The 20,820-nt window shown below is 40.0% G+C and overlaps 1 protein-coding gene across 1 annotated transcript in view; it reads left to right on the top strand.

Moving 5' to 3' along the window:
- eys (eyes shut homolog) overlaps positions 1–20,820 on the top strand; it is a 635,999-nt gene that overhangs the window by 614,808 nt on the left and 371 nt on the right. Inside the window, exons 46-50 of the mRNA XM_062058295.1 lie at positions 4,234–4,378; positions 15,421–15,583; positions 15,660–15,832; positions 15,942–16,103; positions 18,179–20,820. The exon at positions 18,179–20,820 is cut by the window's right edge and continues 371 nt beyond it. Of these exons, the coding sequence (XP_061914279.1) occupies positions 4,234–4,378; positions 15,421–15,583; positions 15,660–15,832; positions 15,942–16,103; positions 18,179–19,362 (1,827 nt within the window). The 3' untranslated portion in view covers positions 19,363–20,820. The remainder of the gene's footprint in view (positions 1–4,233; positions 4,379–15,420; positions 15,584–15,659; positions 15,833–15,941; positions 16,104–18,178) is intronic.

The raw sequence follows: 20,820 nt of genomic DNA, 5'->3' as shown, positions 1-20,820 counted from the left end.
CAGAGGACATCCCAGGAAGCTCTGGTCAGACCCCGGCACAAATTTTGTGGGCGCCAAACCTGCTCTGGAACAGCTGTACACATTCCTTGACCGACTGGACAAGTCTCAAGTCGAAGACATGGCTGCCAACCATGGAACAGAATGGTCCTGGAAGATCCACCCTGCGGATTCTCCCCACAGAAATGGTGCTGCAGAAGCGGCTGTCAGAGTGGTCAAACGGGCCCTGACCAATGTCGGCGGAGATGGTGTCTTCACCTGGGGTGAATTTCAAACCTTCCTCTACATGGCTGCCAACCTTGCAAATGAGCGACCAATCGATGCAAGAACTCAAAGCAGGGAAGACTGTGTGGAATACATCACCCCGAACTCTCTGCTCCTAGGGCGTGCCAACCCTAAGGGAGATCCTGGAGACTTCCAGTTTGATCGCTATCCTTATAAAAGACTGCAAGTAATTCAAGCTGAAGTCACCAAATTCTGGAAGAAATGGAGCCAACTAGCTGGACCCAACCTATTCATAAGAAACAAATGGCACACCAAAGAGCGAAATGTTTCTGTCGGAGATGTGGTCTGGTTGGCTGACCAAAATGCCCTGAGAGGACAGTACAAGCTGGCCAGAGTAGTCAGAGCCAATACGGACAGCAAAGGCATCGTAAGAGACGTGCTTGTGAGGACCTTTCCCAGCTATCCTGTCCCCATCAAGAAGACAAGCGACAAAGAAAAACCGACCACGAAAACCAAGAGGCTCAGACATCAAATCCCAGCAACAATCCTGCATAGGGATGTCAGACGCCTCATCATTCTAATTCCCATTGAAGAACAAAGGAAAGAAGGACCTGTGTGACCCCATTGGGTTTTGAAAACCATGAGGGCCAAGTGGGAGGTGTGGAGTTGAAACTCAGTGTGAATGAAGTGTCCCTGCCCTGGAAGTAAGGAGCTGTCTCCTCCTTAATCTTACTCCTTGGTGAAGTACCAGAAAGAACTACATTTCCCAGAACACCAAGGTCAAGATGGCCACCAATTGGCTGATTCAAGGCAGCTGTTAAGGAATGGTGGTGCTGTCTCATTTCATGCAAGCAAGCAGAGCGGCAAGACGCAAAAATCTACAAGATCCATCTTTAAAAGACTTCCAACACACCAATGGTCGGTGAATATACCCACTTTGCAATATGCTGAAATGCTTATTTGTTAAAACTCACCTTGACATGTTGGTTTACTTACCTGTCTTAAATTGTTTTTAGTTTGAACCACAGCAAATTTACTCCAACCTTGAGCATTGATTGCATCTGGGTATTTTCTTACTGTTTGATAATTAAAAAGCTTGAGTTAATTGAATTGTTAAATAAGCTCAATTTAAAGGGATAAAAAGTCAAAGATTATGGTTCAAAGTTAAAAGTAATAAAGATAAAAGCAAAGTTGAAGGATAAAAATGTTAAAACTTTTGCTTAAAGTTAAGCTAATTATACTTACCTTTATACTTACCTTACTAATTAAGCTACCTTATTAATTAAGCTAATTATACTTACCTTTTACTTACCTTTACTCCGTTTGGTGGATTTACTCAGTTCCATCATGGTAATGAATTTACATGATTGATTACTTAATTGCATGATTAGTTAAATGATTAATTGAGTGAACGATTAAGTAATTAAACGATTGATTGATTAAATTAAATGATCAATTAATTTTGACTTCTTTAAAGTGACTAAAACTACTTTTCTGATTTACTTGTTTCATTTTACTGAAACTGGTTAATTTGACAGTGCATTCACATGCATTTAATCTAAGTGTCTAGAGTCCTTTTGAAAAGTAATGTTAGATAATTTAAAAGTTTAAACAATGGTATTTAAAAGTTTGCAAATTTAACTTTAAAAATAATACCTGTTTGAGTCAGTTGAATTTGAACCTTTTTGTAAATACCTGTACATATATTGTTTTTCCATTGTTAACACTTGTGTTCGAAGGTTAACAACCTGATTGAATGAAGATCAACAGAAAAGAAACCAACAAAGCCAAAAAGTTGGATAAATAAAGTTGATCAATTGGAAATCCGAGTTGTCCTGGTGTCCTTTACGGAGTCAATAAGTGGAACTTGACAATTGGGTTTGAGAGAATTTTACATACGAAAATTGAATTTGAGCTTTTTTTCGTGTCACTCAGACACCGAAGCTAAGAAATATGACATCCTTTTTGTAGCCGTCTACCGCAGTGTTTATTTAACCATTTGGTTGGGGCCGTTCCGCGAGTGCCCCCTAGAGGGCCGCCAACAATATCAGTTCCTCAGCCGTATAGGCCGCAGCGGTACTCAGTTGTAATACACTTTTCCACCACGCGTGGCAGTAATGACAATATCAAACAAGCAGAAGAAGTCCAGAGCTAAAGTCATCGAGAAGTTTCTTAAGTGCAAAAATGATGACCAAAGTGGTGAAGCTTTATTTTTATTTGCACTTTAATGTTATTGAAATTATAAAAACATGTTCATTATTAATTCAAATGATTCATTTTAGCACAAAATAATTGTATGTAAACTTTTTTTTGTCAGTTTTTTATGAGTCTTTTCTTCTGCAGTATATTTGGTTAGTACTTATTTTTTCCAATCAGCCTGACTTAAGGGTAAGGGTAATTTGTTAAATAAATATTTGTTATAACAAATGGTTTCAAATCATTTGACAAGGTTTTAAACTATAAGTATGTCAGATAGAATTATTAAATTTGATTAAATTCAAGAGTAAAATGACTAATTCACTGTTAATATTTGACTGTGCCCCTCTGTATTGGAAAAGGTTAAGAACCTCTGGTCTACCTGATATTATGTTGCAGACTTTTTTGTCTTTGCTTTCATCCTAAGAATATTTTTCTAAATAAAGTGGGTCGACTAATATGTATGATCGTCTTACATTCAGGTCAAAAGGAATTATGATAAACATCTTCAACCTTTTTAAAAAAAACAATAAATTAGGTTATCTCATTCGTCTTCCAGGTGAACCACAAATTACTTCACTATTTATTTATGAGAAGTTTGATTATTGTGTTTATGTCTAATAATTATGTGTGTATTTAATACGTGTTTACTTACTTACGGTAATATGTATTTATATATTTATTTATTCACTGTTCTGTTACAAACAGAGAACAAATAAATGGGATAAAACTGCTATGACATGAAAAGGGGTAGGATTAAATAAGATCTGTTTCTACCTACTTCTTTTCGGATGAGCTGTAATGAAACAACTGGAAATATGTGATGCATTGTCACTGTTCTTGTATGCAAATAAACTGAAACTAACTAACTGACAAAGCAATATTTTAAATCACAGACACGGTAGTCGCTCAACTTACGAGTTGAATTGTTTTTGTCACGGAGCTCTTAACTCAAAACGCTTGTATCTCAAGTCCACGTCTTCACACTCACTTTCATAACGAGCACAACAATTAGTTGAGAGACAGCTCTTATTTCAAAACACTCTTAAGTTGGGACACTCTGAAGTTTGTGATAAGATGATTGCAACGTTTCAAAATACAGTAGGAAGGGGATTCATACGGCACCATTCGTCACTGTTTACCTGACACATGATACGTGACGAATTAGGGGCCGGGGGTGCACGATCCACTTTAACCGCCGAATGGCAGTAAATTTTTGTATATCTTAAAATGTGTTTTGTGCCAATTTCAACCTTGGCCACAGCGTCAGTTTCTAGAGTGGAGCTTTCCATCATTGTCAGCACTGCTTTGTGACATGATTAACACACCCTCTTCCAGTTATGGGGTCATAGGAATCTTTTTCCTGCTGTAGGATAAGTTATTACACTGTTGATGATTATTTTGCATACTCAAACTAATCACATGTTACATTTTCAAAAAACATGTTTTATTGAATTTTTTTTTCTTCGATTTGTGACACTCTAATCTCTTTAGTTTGGTCCAAAATTGTAGGATGAACTAAATGTCCTGAAATATATACAGGAACAGCATGACAACAATGGAATGTAGGGGTTTGTCTTTTTGTTCTGTGGCTCTTCGTACTTTATTGCTAACCACTTGGAGGTTTTTTACTTTTCAATTCTCGGTACAATGTTTACTATTGTACCAAAACAATTGTCTGACTGGAAGAAAATTAAAAGGTATACGAACGAGAAGACATAATGAACCTTTTTGAGCTAGTTGGAGGTATTGTATTTCAACACAAGTAAGATGTGAGATGGTTTACTCGCCTGAGTGATGATGTGTCTGTTATAGGTTGATGGACAAAGAATCAGAACGGGCTCGTCTCCAGGACCTCTGCGAGGCCTCGATGTTGTCAAGCAACTCTTTGTGGGCGGATACAATGAGTACAGCGCTGAACTGCTGCCACTCGGCTCCAGGTTCCGTCAAAGCTTTCAGGGTAAGACGTCTACTTTCAGCACTGAAGCTTTGGCATCCTTCCCAGGCTCTCTTTGTAAAGCCTAATGAAAAGGGAGGCCAGAACAGTTTGCAGGTTGATTGGATCAGCTCCTATAAAGCAATATACAGCTGTGCAGTCTACCAAAACAAGTGTCGTTAATGTATGTTGTGATCAGTGGTGGGCAAATTTACTATTAAAGTGAAACATTATTAAACAATTACTTTTAAAATTACATTTTAAAAGTATGACATTTAGCAACACTTTTCAATAATCGTATTAGGCCTACTGTACTTACCATTGAACTTTTGTACATTTTCACAAAACCAAATAATTATATATTTTATTTACAGATTAGCATAAAGCTAAAAAGTTAGTTTTTGCAAAAGCCTTGATTAATGAATATAAATTAAAGGACATATGCTGAGTATAACACATTAATACACTGTATGATCTTAATTCAGAATCAGAATCAGAATCAGAATCAGAATAGTTTTATTGCCATTGTTTGAGAACGGGTTCACAAACTAGGAATTTTTCTTGGTGCAAACGTGCGACATAAAAACATATAACACATATTTGGTAATAAAAAGAGCTGTAACTGAGCTATCAGATAGACTTAGAAGGAATTCAAGGAGCTGCTGTTAGGAGTTATTGTTCATTTGCCTGATGGCCGAGGGGAAAAAACTGTTCAGGTGGCGGGAGGTGTGGGTCTGGATGGAGCGTAGTCTCCTGCCTGAGGGGAGAGGGGAGAATAGCGTGTGTCCAGGGTGAGAAGAGTCAGCTGTGATCCGACCCACACGCCTCCTGGTCCTGGAGGAGAACAAGTCCTGGAGGGATGGGAGCTTGCAGCCAATCACCTTCTCAGCAGCACGTACGATGCGCTGCAGTCTATTCTTATCCTGGACTGTGGCGCCGGGGAACCACACTGTGATGGAGGAGATCAGGATGGACTCTATGATGGCTGAGTAAAACTGCACCAGCATCTCGGTCGTCACCTTAAGTTTCCTCAGCTGCCGCAGGAAGTACATCCTCTGCTGGGCCTTCTTGATGAGGGAGCTGATGGTCAGCTCCCACTTGAGGTCCTGGGTGATGGTGGTGCCCAAGAAACGGAAGGAGTCCACAATGGGGACGGGGGTGGGAGAGTCAATCAGGGGCTGTGACTTTCCTGAAGTCCATGATCATATCCACTGTTTTCTGGGCGTTCAGCTCCAGGTTGTTGAGGCCGCACCAGGACGTCAGCCGGTCCACCTCTCTCCTGTAGGCGGACTCATCGCCATTCGAGATGAGCCCGATGAGGGTGGTGTCATCCGCAAACTTGAGCAGTTTTACGGATTGGTGACTGGAGGTGCAGCAGTTTGTATACAGGGAGAAGAGCCAGGGGGAGAGTACACAGCCCTGAGGAGTACCAGTGTTTGTGGTTCGACTGTCCGAGACAATCTTCCCCAGCCGTACGTGCTGTCTTCGGTCTGTCAGGAAGTCATTAATCCAACTGCAGAGGGAGTCGGGCACGCTGAGCTGGTAGAGCTTGTCTCGTAGCAGTCCAGGGAGGATGGTGTTGAAGGCAGAGCTGAAGTCCACAAACAGGATCCTAGCGTAGGTTCCTGGGGAGTCCAGATGCTCCAGGATGAAGTGGAGGGCCAGGTTCACTGCATCATCCACAGACCTGTTGGCTCTGTAGGCGAACTGCAGTGGGTCCAGGAGGGGGGCGGTGATGTCCTTGAGGTGGGGCAGGACCAAGCGCTCAAAGGACTTCATGACCACAGACGTCAGCGCGACCGGCCTGTAGTCATTTAGTCCTGTGATCCGTGCTTTCTTGGGGACAGGGACAATGGTAGAGGTCTTAAAGCAGGACGGCACGCGGCATAGCTCCAGAGAGGTGTTAAAAATGTCAGTGAAGACAGGAGCCAGCTGGTCCGCACAGTGTCTGAGAGTGGAGGGGGAGACACCATCCGGCCCGGGATCCTTCCGCGTATTCAGCTTCAAGAACTGCCGGCGTATATCCTCTTTTTTGATGGAGAGGGTCTTTACACTCTTATGATGTTTTTGGAGTCCTGTGATGTCATTGGAGTCCTTTGAGTCCTTAAACTCCTTTAATGAAGTGCTGGCATTGGTGGGGAGGGTGATGGTGGGGGGAGCATGGCTTTGATGAGCTGAAGGCCGTTAATGACGACAGTAATGTGTGTTGAGGCCCTAAGCGAGAGTCCGGTCATTCAGGGCCTGGGGGGTTTTGGGCTTATAGTTCGTAAGGGCCCTTAGACCTCTCCAAACTGCCACAGAATCATTGGAGCGGAACTGTTCCTGTAGATGGTTAGAGTACACAGATTTAGCTTTCTCCACTTCCCTGGTGAAGTGGTACTTCGCTTCTCTGTATGTACTTCGGTCCCCACTTCTCCACGCAGCCTCCTTCTTCTTGCGCAGCTGTCGGAGCTTGGGTGTGAACCAGGGCTTGTCGTTGTTATAACAAACCCTGGTGCGCGTTGGAATGATGCGCGCCTCATTGAACTGTATGTATCAATCAATCAATCAATGTTTATTTATATAGCCCTAAATCACAAGTGTCTCAAAGGGCTGTATAAGCCACAACGACATCCTCGGTACAGAGCCCACATACGGGCAAGGAAAACTCACCCCAGTGGGACGTCAATGTGAATGACTATGAGAAACCTTGGAGAGGACCGCATATGTGGTCCCAGTCTGTCGTTTCCCAACAAGCACGCAACTCGTCCACAGACTCGGCGGTGAAACACTTAATGTTCCTCATAACAGGTTTAGCCAGTTTCAGTCTCTGTCTGTATGAAGGGATTAAGTGCACCATCACGTGATCTGATAGTCCAAGAGCAGCGCGCGGGACTGCATGAAAAGCCTTGCTCAATGTAGTGTAGCAGTGATCCAGCGTGTTCTCCTCTCTGGTCGGGCATTTAATAAACTGTCTATACTTTGGTAATTCCTGGCTCAAATTTCCCTTGTTAAAGTCACCAAGCACGATAACAAGAGAGTCAGGAAAAGACATGTAAGATCATGTAAGATCTGTCCTGCGAGCGCGCTAAGCGCCACGCACGTCCGCGCCGGGCGGGATGTAAACAGCCACGAGAATGAATGATACAATCTCACGCGGTGAGTAAAATTGGTTCTATGACAAAGCTCTCACCTCAAAAGATATCTAAAATCAACGCCTCCCATTGAAATTAAAATCGCACAATTTTGACATGTACCATGTCTGTAAAACGGGAAAAAAAATTACAATTATAATTACAGATGTCCGATAATGGCTTTTTTGCCGATATCCGATATTCCAATATTGTCCAACTCTTAATTACAGATTCCGATATCAACCGATACCGATATATACAGTCGTGGAATTAACACATTATTATGCCTAATTTTGCTGTGATGCCCCGCTGGATGCATTAAACAATGTAACAAGGTTACAAAGTTAGGGTGTAGCGGGGTGTGTGTATTGTAGCGTCCCAGAAGAGTTAGTGCTGCAAGGGGTTCTGGGTATTTGTTCTGTTGTGTTTATGTTGTGTTACGGTGCGGATGTTCTCCCGAAATGTGTTTGTCATTCTTGTTTGGTGTGGGTTCACAGTGTGGTGCATATTTGTAACAGTGTTAAAGTTGTTTATACAGTGTGACCTGTATGGCTGTTGACCAAGTATGCATTGCACTCACTTGTGTGTGTGAAAAGCCATAGATATTATGTGATTGGGCCGGCACGCAAAGGCAGTGCCTTTAAAGCACGCTCCCCAATATTGTTGTCTGGGTGGATATCAGGAGAAATTCGGGAGAATGGTTGCCCCGAGAGATTTTCGGGAGGGGCACTGAAAATCGGGAGTCTCCCGGGAAAATCGGGAGGGTTGGCAAGTATGACTGGGAGACACAACTGCTCTGTACTTCTCCCTACGTCCGTGTACCACTCCGTACAGCGGCGTTTTAAAAAGTCATACATTTTACTTTTTGAAACCGATACCGATAATTTCCGATATTACATTTTAAAGCATTTATCGGCCGATAATATCGGCAGTCCGATATTATCGGACATCTCTAATTATAGGTATTGTATAAAACAATACAATAGAGTGTACTACTAACAACTACAATTATTTTATGAAGTAAAATAATAATAATGTACAGTGTTTACTACGTCGGAAAGTCGACTTCTATGGTATTTCCTTGCAGCTGCTTCTCCCATCAGACACACCATCAGCAGCTTTTGCATATTTTCATGGATAAATGTCCACCATTTAGATATTATTTTAACTTTCCTGGCTGGCGTTACACTCATTCTGCTTCAGATGAATTGCTTGGCTATGACACACTGTAATGTTTTTGATAATATATTTCTTTAGTTAAATGAATATCATCCACTTCTTCTTCGCAGCACTGTCCTTCACACTCACTTTCTTCCTTCCCATGTCTGGAAAAACAAAGTTATGTCGAACTTTAGCTGTAAGCTCAAGCTTGCGAGAAAGCCCAGATGTTTCTGGTGGACCTTATGAGATTCACTGCGAGATTTGCTACGCCGACTAATGCTTGGAACACACATTTTTGCTTGCAAATTAAAACGTAACATATTGTATCTAAAAACACTCTTAAGTTGAGGTACTAATGTAAATGTCAAATAAATGGGTGAAAAAGCCTAAGTAAAGACTGTAGTGTGAATTATTGGCATGAAGCCTGCCCAACGGTTGCATGAAAACTGACCAGAAAGCTGGCCAACGACCTTAGACTCAGTTAAAAAGAAAAAAAAATAATTCTCATAAACACTCATTGTAAATAAAATAAGACACATACAAAAAAACAAGTGTAGTGACCCATACTTAACAAGGCAACACATGATAATACTCTTATCTTAATCAGGCCTACTTCCCATTGAACTAATTGACTTTTTCACCAAATTAAACAACATGTATGCATTGTTATCGGCACAGATTAGCTTACAAAGTCACAGTTACACTCGATGTGCTTTATTTACTATTCTCTATTCTCTAAAGTGACTTTTTCCTCTAAAAACTGACATGAATTGGACAGAGAGTGACGGAAAAAAAGGGCAAATGTCCATGCAGTCAGTTGAAGCTGAAGATACATAATGTAAAATGTAGGATAAAAGCGTATTTCATCTCATTTAGGTCTACAAAATATAAAAAGACAAAATATAAAAATATTAAAGAGCTTCATTTCAAAATAAACTTGTACTTTTTCAACAAAAACAAACTAATGTATGTGTTTTGCTTGTTTCGTTGTTATTGGCATTTTTAGTCCTCGTACTTGTAATCAATCAATCAATAACCTTTTATTTATATAGCCCTTAAGCATGAGTTCCTCAGAGGGCTTCACAACCTGACAGAGACATCTCTTGATCTAACATCCGTGCAAGGAAAAACTAAAAAAAAAAAAACAGATGGGGGAAAAAGAAGAAACCTTGAAAAGGGATCAGATGTAGGGGTCCACTTCCAGGGTGACAAGTGGGTACAATTATTAAATTGGTAAATTAATATTGGTAAATTAATCAGAGGAAACACTGCGTTAATGTGTTAAATTTGACAACCCAAATTATAAATTCATGTACACAACATTACTATTTCAGCTATTAGCATGTAGCATCCTCTTCCTCTACCCACAATCCTAATCGCCCCCTAGTGTATCGGAGGCACACAGCATTTGGTCAGCAATCGAAGGAAATGAACATGCCACTTACAGTCGCGATCAAAAGTTTACATACACTTGTAAAGAACATAATGTCATGTCTGTCTTGAGTTTCCAATAATTTCTACAACTTTCTACAATTTTTGTTTCATCTGACATCACATGAACAAAGATAAGACCTTCTGGAGGAAAGTTCTGTGGTCAGATGAAACAAAAATGTTGCTGTTTGGCCACAATACCCACAATACCCAGCAAAATGGGACAATTTACCTCCAAGGATTACCTCCAAATTCTTCAGGACAACCTAAAATCATCAGCCCGGAGGTTGGGTCTTGGGCGCAGTTGGGTGTTTCAACGGGACAATGACCCCAAACACACGTCAAAAGTGGTAAAGGAATGGCTAAATCAGGCTAGAATTAAGTTTTAGAATGGCCTTCACAAAGTCCTGACTTAAATGTGTGGACAATGCTGAAGAAACAAGTCCATGTCTGAAGAGTCCATGTTGTAAAAAGCATAAAGCCAATAATTTCTACAACTCTTATTTTTTTGTGATAGAGTGATTGGAGCACATACTTGTTGGTCACAAAAAACATTCATGAAGTTTGGTTCTTTTATGAATTTATTATAGGTCTAACATATTGCTGGGTATTGTGGCCAAACAGCTCAATTTTTGTTTCATCTGACATCACATGGACAAAGATAAGACCTTCTGGAGGAAAGTTCTGTGGTCAGATGAAACAAAAATTGAGCTGTTTGGCCACAATACTCAGCAATATGTTTGGAGGAGAGAAGGTGAGGCCTTTAATCCCAGGAACACCAGGCCCACTGTCAAGCATGGTGGTGGTAGTATTATGCTCTGGGCCTGTTTTTCTGCCAATGGGACTGGTGCTTTAAATGGGACAATGAAAAAGGAGGATTACCTCCAAACTCTTCAGGACAACCTAAAATCATCAGCCCGGAGGTTGGGTCTTAGGCGCAGTTGGGTATTCCAACAGGACAATGACCCCAAACACACGGCAAAAGTGGCAAAGGAATGGCTAAATCAGGCTAGAATTAAGGTTTTAGAATGGCCTTCCCAAAGTCCTGACTTAAACGCGTGGACAATGCTGAAGAAACAAGTCCATGTCAGAAAATCAACAAATTTAGCTGAACTGCACCAATTTTGTCAAGAGGAGTGGTCAAAAATTCAACCAGAAGCTTGTGGATGGCTACCAAAAGCACCTTATTGCAGTGAAACTTGCCAAGGGACATGTAACCAAATATTAACATTGCTGTACGTATACTTTTGACCCAGCAGATTTGCTCCCATTTTCAGTAGACCCATAATAAATTCATAAAAGAACCAAACTTCATGAATGTTTTTTGTGACCAACAAGTATGTGCTCCAATCACTCTATCACAAAAAAATAAGAGTTGTAGAAATGATTGGAAACTCAAGACAGCCATGACATTATGTTCTTTACAAGTGTATGCAAACTTTTGACCACGACTGTACTTGCGTGAAAATGTATTTTATTTTAGGACTAATTTAGTGCATGGAAATATACTGACTGACGGATGCCATCGCGACCACATTCATTATTCCAGCTTCAATTAGGACTAAACCGAAGCAAAAAAAAATTAAATCAGCTGCGGTGAGGATTCAGTTCACGTAAAGCGCCCGACACGGCCCTAGATATTGGTAAGCTCAACACCGGTGCAGGCATGGCCCCGGTGCAGAGGATGTAATGAGAACTCATGGGCGTCTAATCAGATCTGTGTGACCTTCCTGGAGCCCTAATCATGATGGCTGGCAGTGAACACACTGATAATGCACTTCACTCCCGGTTATCAACACTTTCACACTCCCCCTGTGGAAAGGTGGCGGAGGAGACGCGGTGACTCCTGAAATGAATCAGTCAGTCAATTTGAGCCGCTGATCAAATAACATGCAACTGGGAAGAGTGTTTGTCGAGTCTCGACACCGTCCCATGCAAACATTTCTATTAGGGTCATTCGTTCGGCGCCGCGTGAAGCCCGGGCGTTCAACGGATTTAAAAATATACAGTCTATATTTTATAAGTCTATGTGCTGTGTGAGTGTTTATTTACTGCAACCGTCACTTGAGTCTGCCAAGTAGATGGCATCAGTGCATGAATATTCATGAACGAGCATGACATTTATTCTGCATCCTGTTTGTGCCAGTGAGTAGTGCAGTAGAAGAAGGGGGGGGCGGGGGGGGGGGGGGACTCTTCTTGCTGTGCAGGTACAGGCCAAAATAAATATTGCCTGGATGGAATTGAATTATGGAAGCAAAAGGCAAACAGGACGGGAGATGCTAGATGACAGCTGGTGACAGACTTGTTTGATTATTGTGTGAATGCTGGGAGAAAAGCTTTCACGTTATTGTTATTTTGGCAATATGTGACAGCATGGCCTTCTCTCTCTATGGATTTAAAGGGAAACTGCACTTTTTTTTAAAAAATTTTCCTATCACTCACAATCCTTATGCAAGACAAGTACACATTTATTCCTTTTTTTCTCCATTCTGACTCGTAAATAAATGCGAGCAAAAGTCCGCTTACAATGGAGCCTTTTGGAGTCGCTCTATTCTGCCAATACAGCTCTAAAAAACATCCAAACACCTCCGTCAACGTTTTGTATACACACTGTAAGTATATATGTAATGTAGTACCGGGTGCATTATTTACGTATTTTGCTCATTTTGAGCATACTAATTATAATTTCACAAACACATCACATGGTTCGCTTTTTCCTTCGACATCATCACTGATTACTACTCACTGCAGACTTCTTAAGAGACAACAAACACGATTAAAGCGTTGCGAGGGCTCTCGCAGCGCCATGCAATTTAGGGTTAAAAAAATTCAGGAAGATTGCAGCATGTGGAAGGAAGTTACGACTGTTGTCATTTGTCATATATATATATATACACCGGTATATATATATATATATGTATATATACGTTAGGTCAGGAAAACACACAGAGGCTATATCATCCCTACAAGCCTGTTTCTCAGGTTTCCCTGCTCGTCAAGGGATTTTATAAAAATAATTGTATTTTATTTCATTTTAAAATTATTTTATAAAATTCCCTGACGAGCAGGGAAACCTGCGAAACAGGCTTGCAGGGATGAAATAGCCTCTGTGATTTTTCCTTACCTAACGTATATTCCGCTCTACTGCGGTATTGAGCACTGTATAACGGATAAACCACAGAACCCTCGACTATATATATATATCCATCCATCCATCCATTTTCTACCGCTTGTCCCTTTTGGGATGGTGGGGGGTGCTGGAGCCTATCTCAGCTGCATTCGGGCGGAAGGCGGGGTACACCCTGGACAAGTCGCCACCTCATCACAGGGCCTACACAGATCGACAGACAACATTCACACACTAGGGCCAATTTAGTGTTGCCAATCAACCTATCCCCAGGTGCATGTTTTTATATATATATATATATGTATATATATATATATATATATATATATATATATATATATATATATATATATATATACATATATATATATATATGTATATATATATATATATATATATATATATACATACATATACATGTATACATATATAAATAAATATATATATATATATATATATATATATATATATATATATATATATATATATATACATATATATATGTATATATATAAATATATACATATATATATGTATATCTATATATATATATATATATATATATATATATATATATATATATATATATACATATATATATGTATATATATAAATATATACATATATATATGTATATCTATATATATATACATATACAGTATATATATGTATATATATATATACTATGTATGTATATATATATATATATATATATATATATATATAAATATATATATATATATATATATATATATATATATATATATATATATACATATATATGTATATATATATATATATATATATATATATATATATATATATATATATATATATATATATATATATATATATATATATATATATATATATATATATATATATATACATATATATATATATATATACACTACCGTTTAAAAGTTTGGGGTCACATTAAAATGTCCTTATTTTTCAATGAAGATAACTTTAAACTAGTCTTAACTTTAAAGAAGTACACTCTATACATTGCTAATGTGGTAAATGACTATTCTAGCTGCAAATGTCTGGTTTTTGGTGCAATATCTACATAGGTGTATAGAGGCCCATTTCCAGCAACTATCACTCCAGTGTTCTAATGGTACAATGTGTTTGCTCATTGGCTCAGAAGGCTAATTGATGATTAGAAAACCCTCATCATGTTCACACATCTGAAAACAGTTTAGCTCGTTACAGAAGCTACAAAACAGACCTTCCTTTGAGCAGATTGAGTTTCTGGAGCATCACATTTGTGGGGTCAATTAAACGCTCAAAATGCCCAGAAAAAGAGAACTTTCATCTGAAACTCGACAGTCTATTCTTGTTCTTAGAAATGAAGGCTATTCCACAAAATTGTTTGGGTGACCCCAAACTTTTGAACGGTAGTGTATATATATATATATATATATATATATATATATATATATATATATATATATATATATATATATATATATATATATATATATATATATATATATATATATATATATATATATATATATATATATATATATATATATATGTATATATATATATATACATATATATATATATATATATATATATATATATATATATATATATATATATATATATATATATATATATATATATATATATATATACATATATATATATATATAACATTTTGATGTATTTATACATAAAACAGTTCAATTTGTGGTCATTAGATCACCTTGACTTGGTCATTTGAAAAGTAACTCGCCTGCTGAAAAAGTGTGGCACAACCCTGCTGTACTGTACTTTACATTGCTGCTTCTATGGTTATCATAACAATTTTTACATTTTGTTCTTTGCAGCGTACATTTTGCTCAATGTAGTTGTTGAATCCAAATAGTATTGATTTTTGGAACATTTGACTCTTCTTTCACTCAAAACGTTATATCACATTGTTTAACAAGTATCTATTGGCTATCTATTAGAATTGTATTAATTTAATCAATGCTACATTCAGATATATCGTTAGAAAAAAACATTAGTTGCTTATAAAGAGTGTTATTTTGAGTTTAAAAAAACCATGTAATCTCATTCATCAGTTGAATAAACATCGTAATGTATGACTTGGTAGGTCTTTGCACTGTATTATATTTTCTCACTTTTATTAGCAGTTTGGCCTTGTGTGTTACTTCCATTGTGGTGTTAAGTCCGTCATGCTTCTGAAACACAGTTTCCTTGTCTGTTTTTTGTCAAAGGATGCATTTTGGATGTGCATTTTCGAACAAGAAGAAATGGAACATTCCAAACTGTGGGCCATCCAGCCTATGGGAGAAGTGTGGGCCAGTGTGGGCTCGACCCTTGTGTTCATGTCCAGTGCAGGAATGGAGGGACATGCATGGACTCCGGTTCGTCCGTGTAGTAAGTCCAAATATCTTTGAAGTTCCTTCTTTTTTTAATAAACTAATAACTGTAAGCTTGTGTTTCCTCCTGCAAGTTGCCAGTGCCCTTTTGGATTGAAGGGAGCGCTCTGCTCGGAGAAGGTGTGGGTGTGCGATGCAGCGCACACCCCCCCGCCTCTGTGCGCCCACGGCTCCACCTGCATCCCGCTTCCCAATGGATATACCTGTCAGTGTCCCCTGGGCACGGCAGGACTCCACTGCGAGAAAGGTCACGCCGTCAAAGCAAATCTTCATCATTAACACGTGTTTTGTTTTTGTCAACAAGGAAGCGTTTTGCTCTTCCATTATTTAACTTAGCGCTTTTGTCCCCTTTGCAGCTGTGAGCATCAGCGATCCATTCTTCAGTGCAGAACAGTCCTCGTGGATGTCCTTCCCCCCAATGAATGTAAGGCACAGGACTGTGTTGCAGCTGCAGTTCCAGCCTTTGTCACCTGGGGGCGTCCTTGTTTATATTGCACAGCGTCTTGGGGAGAGAGCTGGTAAGATACATATTGGCACTTCAAATATACACAGTCGTGGTCAAAAGTTTACATACACTTGTAAAGAGCATAAAGCCAATAATTTCTACAATTCTTATTTTTTGTGATAGAGTGATTGTAGCACATACTTGTTGGTCACAAAAAATACATTCATGAAGTTTGGTTATTTTATGAATTTATTATGGGTCTAACATATTGCTGGGTATCGTGGCCAAACAGCTCAATTTTTGTTACATCTGACATCACATGGACAAAGATAATACCTTCTGGAGGAAAGTTCTGTGGTCAGATGAAACAAAAATTGAGCTGTTTGGCCGCAATACCTAGCAATATGTTTGGAGGAGAGAAGGTGAGGCCTTTAATCCCAGGAACACCATGCTCACCGTCAAGCATGGTGGTGGTAGTATTATGCTCTGTGCCTGTTTTTCTGCCAATGGAACTGGTGCTTTAAATGGGACAATGAAAAAGGAGGATTACCTCCAAATTCTTGGGTCTTGGGCGCAGTTGGGTGTTCCAACAGGACAATGACCCCAAACACACGTCAAAAGTGGTAAAGGAATGGCTAAATCAGGCTACAATTAAGGTTTCAAAATGGCCTCCCCAAAATCCTGACTTAAACACGTGGACAATGCTGAAGAAACAAGTCCATGTCAGAAAATCAACAAATTTAGCTGAACTGCACCAATTTTGTCAAGAGGAGTGGTCAAAAATTCAACCAGAAGCTTGTGGATGGCTACCAAAAGCGCCTTATTGCAGTGAAACTTGCCAAGGGACATGTAACCAAATATTAACATTGCTGTATGTATACTTTTGACCCAGCAGATTTGGTCACATTTCCAGTAGACCCATAATAAATTCATAAAAGAACCAAACTTCATGAATGTTTTTTGTGACCAACAAGTATGTGCTCCAATCACAAAAAAATAAGAGTTGTAGAAATTATTGGAAACTCAAGACAGCCATGACATTATGTTCTTTACAAGTGTATGTAAACTTTTGACCACGACTGTATACATACAGTATATTTTTTACTGCTTATGCTGCGTGCGGTCACAGGTGAGCTGGGGCCTATCCCAGCATATATGGACAAACTCACACCTATGGACAGTTAAAAGTATCACCCTAATTAATTTGAAAAATAATGTATTTTCTTGGAACAATTAGCTTATCTTCAGTAATATGTACTAGAATCTGAGACATGTGAACTTGAAACAAGTAAAATGGCATTTTGACAAGTCCCATTTCCTTCATATTTTGCTTATTTAAGGAAGAAGTCTACTGTAGCTCAGAGGTGTCCAAACCTTTTGACCTGGAGGACGCCTTGGGCTAGAAATATTTGGCCGAATAATGGCTATATAATTAACAATTATTATAATTTTCTAAAATGTGGAGAGAGTTTTGCATTTTTCCCATCATGCATTGTAGTACATTTAAATGGGTATAATTAAGAAGAATGTATGGTGCATGGACATTTTTCGTAATGTATTGTGATATCCTTTACACACTGATGTCGATTTTTGATGCAGTACCGCCGGAGCGATCTAAGGTCCGTAATATCATCGCTTACGTGCAGTGATTTCTCCAGATTCTCTGAACCTTTTGATGATATTACGGACCGTAGATGGTGAAATCCCTAAATTCCTTGCAATAGCTCGTTGAAAAATGTTGTTCTTAAACTGTTGGACAATTTGCTCACGCATTTGTTCACCAAGTGGTGACCCTCACCCCATCCTTGTTTGTGAATGACTGAGCATTTCACGGGAGCTGCTTTTATACCCAATCATGGCACCCACCTGTTCCCAATTAGCCTGTTCACCTGTGGGATGTTCCAAATAAGTGTTAACCCCGCCCCCCCCCCCCGACGTCGCCTACCTCAACCCCCCCAAATCTCCTGAATTCGGAGGTCTCAAGGTTGGCAAGTATAACTTGTGCGTCTCAAACAAATTTGATTGGTGTAAGTAAGGCGGATTGACCAAAGTGTCGAGACTTTGAGTAATTTGTGGGAAGAGTTTGAGGCACGGTCTATTACATCAAATATATTTTCTTTCAATTTGGTTCTGTTTTATTTCCTGCAGGAGACTTCCTCTGCCTGTCTTTGACGTCCAATGTGGTGCAGCTGAGGTACAATCTCGGGGACGCTACCCACGTCCTTCAAAGCGTTAACAAAGTAGACCTGCACGCTAGAACGTGGCACACCGTCACGGCGGGTCGGATCGGTCGGCGCGGATTCCTAACCCTGGATGGCGAGGAGGTGACGCACGATGCCACAGAGAAGATGAGCACCCTGGACGTCACCACCGACGTCTTCGTCGGCGGCGTCCCCGCTCTGATACCCGCAGACGCCACGGGAGGAGAACCGCCGGGCTTCGACGGCGGAATACGGGAGGTGATCCTGAACGGGCTGGAGCTGGAGTTGACGGAGAGAGGAGCTCTCAGCGGGGCGAACGTCGGCGACTGGGACGGGGGCGCCTGCGGATACAAGGTGTGCAAGAACGGAGGTCGATGCAGCTCGACAGGAAGTGACGCCGTCACGTGCGAGTGTCCGTCGGCGTGGACCGGCCCGGTTTGTGACCGGTCGCTCAGCTGCGTCAACAACATCTGCGGGCAAGGCGCCGTTTGTGCTCCGGTCGGCGTCGCTTCCTACCGCTGCATTTGCCCCCTAGGGCGGGGAGGGAGGTACTGCACCAGAGAGGTAGCCACTGGTACTTTGAAGTTCGTGGGACAGTCGTATGTGAAATACCTGGATGGGAAGTACAACAGGAGACATTTAAGATACACTCGGGTGTCTTTCAGCTTCCGTGCGGAGACGACTGACTGTCTGATCATGTGGTTAGGGAAGGCGGGACATGAGGACGATGACTTCCTGGCTGTCGGGCTTGAGAAAGGACAACTTAAAGTGGCCGTTAATCTCGGCGAGAACGTTTCTATCGTTTCTCTGCCGGCCAGTCCGACATTGTGTTGCCAGACGTGGCACCACGTCTCCTTTGTGGTCAACTCTACTGTCATCCAAGCGGACTTAAACAACACGGGGATTCTAAGCGAGGACGTGGAGCCACTCGGACGATACGTAGCCTTGAACTACGGCGGGCTGCTGTACTTTGGAGGATTTGAACTGCACACCAACCTATCAGTCCTGACATGGGGGTTGTTTTCGAGGGGCTTCCAGGGAAGTCTTCGAAACGTTTCCTTTTTTGACGAGCCACTCCGGTTCTTAGAAAGCAGTGAAGGCTTTAATGTGTTTGATGGAAATGAGTCCTAGTTTGTCGTATCCAGAGTTCCGCTGTTTTACCAAGGTTCAGTTCAAACCCCAAAGTCAATATGGATGCTAAACAAACTGAACTTTTTAGTTTCTTTCTTTGGTTTTTTTGTGGCTCTTGTGATGCCAACATAGACACGACCGTAAAAAAACAAATGTGTGATGATAACTATAAAAAAACAATACAGTGGTACCTCAACTTAAAGTACCAGTAGAGTGCAAAAACAAGTTGCCTCTATATTGAAGCTATTGTCAGATATACCGTATTTTTCGGAGTATAAGTCGCTCTGGAGTATAAGTCGCACCGGCCGAAAATGCATAATAAAGAAGGAAAAAAACACATATAAGTCGCACTTGGGTATAAGTCGCATTTTTGGGGGAAATTTATTTGATAAAACCCAACACCAAGAATAGACATTTGAAAGGCAATTTAAAATGAATAAAGAATAGTGAACAACAGGCTGAATAAGTGTACGTTATATGACGCATAAAAAAGTTGTTAACGTAACATATTATGGTAAGAGTCATTCAAATAACTATAACATATAGAACATGCTATATGTTTACCAAACAATCTGTAACTCCTAATCGCTAAATCCCATGAAATCTTATACGTCTAGTCTCTTACGTGATTGAGCTAAATAATATGATTTGATATTTTACGGTAATGTGTTAATAATTTCACACATAAGTCGCTCCTGAGTATAAGTCGCACCCTCCAGCCAAACTATGAAAAAAACTGCGACTTATAGTCCAAAAAATACGGTATCTGATTTATGTCACCAAAAGACTTACAAAGTTTGCGAGTAAATAGATATGACCAAAATAGTATCAATCTCACAGACATTCCCGAACCATTTTGAGAGATAATGAGCTAGAAAGTCACGTGATCGCGTGACGTAGAGCTAGGAACCGCGGATCCCTTCCCCACCAACAACAATGCAAATCATGCAAACTTTCTGAGAGCCAACAACAATTACTTTGGTACAAATGATGATCCAGAACTTTATATCGTTGATCCTGAATATAAGGAGGAGGATGAGCTGCAAGTTTTAGAAGCTCTGCTAAACAGATCCAGGTTTAGTGCAACACTAAGCAATATGTAGCAGTATTGCTAAGTGCTAAACAAGAAATACAAACTCCAAACATACTAAAATGACAACTTACTGTACGATGTCTGCTCTTACTTCGATGACGACTGATAGGATGTTTATATCTTCCCTTTTATATAAAGATTTAAAATTCTCCCTGCAGACACTGTCTTCGGTCATGGTCTTCGGAATGTCACTGATGAACAACTTCTAGATTTATGGCTAAATCCTTCTAATATCCAGATGAGAGGCATGATTTATATTCTAAAATAATTTTGCAAGCTGAGACTCGTTGCAGGAGCAGCAGGACATCACGGCCAGTTCACAGTAAAGCAGCAGAGGTCGCTGCTAAAAAATAGTTTGTCTGCGT

Source organism: Entelurus aequoreus, linkage group LG09 (genome assembly GCF_033978785.1).
Source record: "Entelurus aequoreus isolate RoL-2023_Sb linkage group LG09, RoL_Eaeq_v1.1, whole genome shotgun sequence".
Taxonomy (NCBI): Eukaryota; Metazoa; Chordata; class Actinopteri; order Syngnathiformes; family Syngnathidae; genus Entelurus; species Entelurus aequoreus.
This window is presented reverse-complemented; position numbering and strand designations above follow the sequence as displayed.